Source organism: Nematolebias whitei, chromosome 5 (genome assembly GCF_014905685.2).
Source record: "Nematolebias whitei isolate Nwh7 chromosome 5, NemWhi1, whole genome shotgun sequence".
In the NCBI taxonomy this organism is placed as follows: Eukaryota; Metazoa; Chordata; class Actinopteri; order Cyprinodontiformes; family Rivulidae; genus Nematolebias; species Nematolebias whitei.
Window position 1 is genome coordinate 54,355,971 of NC_056502.1, and position 3,506 is coordinate 54,359,476.

At 40.4% G+C, this 3,506-nt stretch overlaps 1 protein-coding gene across 1 annotated transcript in view; it reads left to right on the forward strand.

Moving 5' to 3' along the window:
- Positions 1 to 2,885, forward strand: part of rbm42 (RNA binding motif protein 42) — a gene marked incomplete at its 5' end in the record, with an annotated part of 87,190 nt that extends 84,305 nt beyond the window's left edge. Inside the window, 2 exon segments of the mRNA XM_037676483.1 lie at positions 2,405 to 2,501; positions 2,591 to 2,885. Of these exon segments, the coding sequence (XP_037532411.1) occupies positions 2,405 to 2,501; positions 2,591 to 2,703 (210 nt within the window).
- Between the last annotated feature and the right edge of the window lie 621 nt (positions 2,886 to 3,506).

The window sequence follows — 3,506 nt, forward strand, 5'->3', positions numbered from 1 at the left end:
AAATCAGACACCACTCTGAGCAGCAGGACCACGCTTTCCACAGAACAACTGTGTCAACTCTTGAAACTGTGCCTGCAGTCAACCTACTTCACATATGGGGAGCAATATTATAGGCAGAAACATGGGTGTGCTATGGGGTCTCCAGTTTCTCCTATTGTTGCCAACCTGTACATGGAGGAGGTAGAAAAGAGAGCCTTGATGTCCTTTTCAGGGACACCACCAAGTCATTGGTTCAGGTATGTTGACGACACCTGGGTTAAAATCAAATCTCAGGAAGTCCAACATTTTACTGACCACATCAACTCTGTGGATAAATACATCAAGTTCACACGAGAAGATGTACAAAATGGCAAGTTGGCTTTCTTGGACTGTGAGGTCTCAGTCTCTGATAGAGGACATTTGCAAACTGAGGTGTACCGCAAACCCACCCACACAGACCAGTATTTGCAGTTTGACTCCCATCACCCTTTGGAGCACAAGTTAGGAGTCATCAGGACTCTGTACCACAGAGCAGACAGTGTCTCCACTAACTCAGGAGCCAGGCAGAAGGAGAAATCCCACACAAGACAGGCTCTAGAGCAATGTGGATATCCTAACTGGGCCTTCCTGAAAGCAGAGAAGAAACCCAAACAGGACTCCAGTCAGCCATCAGGTGAAAAGGAGGAACCCAGACCCAGACCAGTGGTCATTCCATATGTTGAGGGGGTATCAGAGAAACTGAGACGTTTATTTTCTAAACATAACGTCCCAGTGGCTTTTAAACCCCAAAATACATTACGGCAAAGACTGATTCATCCCAAAGATCCAGTCCCCCGGCACAAACAGAGTAATGTTGTTTATGCTGTTCAGTGTCAGGAGGGCTGTGATCAGTCTTACATCGGGGAAACTAAACAGCCACTGGCCAAAAGGATGGACCAGCACAGAAGATCAACATCATCAGGCCAGGACTCTGAGGTCTACACTCATCTCCAGGCCAGCGGTCACTCTTTCAGGGATGAAGATGTTCACATCCTGGACAGAGAGGAACGATGGTTTGAGAGAGGAGTAAAGGAGGCCATCTTTGTGAAAAGAAATCGTCCATCATTAAACAGGGGTGGAGCCTCCAGGTTCAACTGTCCCCCTCTTACAATGCTGTGATTGCTAGTATCACTCAGCCCTCTGTGAACAGTAAACAGCCATCAGGTGCTAATGACCCATTGTTAGGCTGATGGTCCTTCTTGAGCATGTGATCAGCTGGTTTTGGTTGTCAGCAGCAAACTGGTTGATCCACTCTGAGAAGGTGCTATTTAAGAGACTGAGCTGAATACAGCACCTCAGACTGAGGAAGTCTCTTGGATGAGAGACGAAACGTTTCTATATTTTTTTGCTTTGTTTTGTTTTTTGTTTTTTTGAATGTCCAGAGGACCAGATTGAACTTTTTTGGATTTTTCTACCTGGAATATTGAGCATGCATCAGGATATAATTTAACTTCAGTTACCTGAGCAAGAACCTTTTTGATGTTTTGTTTGTCATTAAAGGCCTCGTTAGAAATAAGTAACTATTTTCCTACTGACAACAGAAAGTGTCATGGTTTGGTTTTAAAGTTAGCAGTTCTTGAAAAGGTATTATTTATCGGCTTATGGCCACATGTAACAGAAATTCTAGCCATCTTTATATGATTTGTTTTCCATAATTCATAATTAAACTTTATATTCACCAATTCATATTATGTTATTTTCCACCATTTATCATCAAGGTTATTTTATTCCTAGCAATCTTTACCAGATGCCTGAACCACCTCTTAAAACAGTCTGGTTTGAAAAGTATTTAGCAAATGTTGATGGTTTAGATTAAACTTGTTTTTGATATTATGTCAAATATGTTTTAAAGTAAAATAAACTCCAAAGACTGGGAAACAAACAGCACAGCCTAGTACCAATTCAATTCAATTCAGTTTATTTATATAGGGCCAATTCACAACAGAAGTCGTCCCGAGGCACTGTACAGAAACACTGGACAAAAACTGCCAGAAAATGACACAATATATGCCTTATTGGAGTGGCTGTGACTGAACGCTTAGAGCAGTCGTCCTCCAATGCAAGAGTTGGGGGTTCGAATCCACCAGCAGTCACATGCCGAAGTGTCCCAGGGCAAGACACTGAACCCCTCATTGCCTCCCATGTGTGTCCCATTGGTGCATGTGATCTAAAGCATCAATTATTCTTTGTACAGAAATAGTAGAGTGCTGTATGAACGGGTAAATGAGGACACAGATTGTTGTAAAACACTTTGAGTGTGTTGATAAGATAGAAAGGAGTACAGTCCATTATTGTAAATAATGTGCCCTTAAAAAAGGTTTTAATAATAATTCTTCATAGGTTACAGTCATAATAATAATAATGATTGTTGTGCTTGTTTTTTCAGGTGGTCCGAGATAAACGTACTGGGAAGACAAAAGGTTATGGTTTTGTTAGTTTTAAGGATCCCAATGACTATGTCAGAGCCATGAGAGAGATGAATGGTTAGTATCCCATACTCTGAGGGGGCAGAGTTCGGATTGTTTCTTAGTTTTCTTTCTTTTCAACCTTGGTGTTCTTTGTGTTTATTCAGGGAAGTATGTTGGGAGTCGTCCTATCAAACTGAGGAAGAGCATGTGGAAGGACCGCAATATTGAGGTGGTTCGCAAGAAACAGAAAGAGAAGAAGAAACTTGGCCTTAGATAATGTTTGACTGACGAGGTGTGCATGTGTTGTTTACTTTTTTACTTTCTCACTGACCTTAAAGGCCCCGTTCCCTGAAGAAGCACAATGTCAGCTCTATATTTTCAGTTGGGACTGAGGAGTACTGGTTAGGTTGGGGTTAGTCAGTACTAACCTTTGTTGTATTAAAAAGGATATTGTGCAAAGTCTGTGTCTACTTTTATTATAGTGGGATCTCCTCTAGGTCGGGAGGGGCAAAGAGAATCAAGTGTTTTATTTATTCCCCACTTTCTAATAAAATTAACTGTTAAATGGTTCTGTTCAATAAACTGTAAACTGGTTAAATTAATTAACCAGAACTGCCTGTTTTAGACTTATTTATGATAAAAACTCCCAAAAGTCTTATCTTGTGTCTAAAAGATCATTCAGGAAAATCACCCTCACACTTTTTGGCTTGTCCCATTGAGAAATGTTTGAATAGATTCAGCAATTTGAAAAGAAAACGTTTTGTTTATATTACTTAATTTAGGGCCACGAGGTTGAACATTCATAAACCTTGAGCAGTAAGGGTTCAAGTCCCCACCTGCAAATTCTACGGAACCTGTAGCAGCTTAGTGTCCCTAAATACAATTAGTTGTACGTAAGTAAACTTTAGTTACGATATATCAGAGTCAGACATTCTTTATTGTCATTCGCACCTCATGTGGTACATGTGGTGGAGCGAAATTATGTTCACAGGGTCCCAGTTACATCCAACAATAAAATGTATAAGAAAAACAGTAATAACATCTAAGATATGAACTAAGAAAAACAGTAATAACATCTAA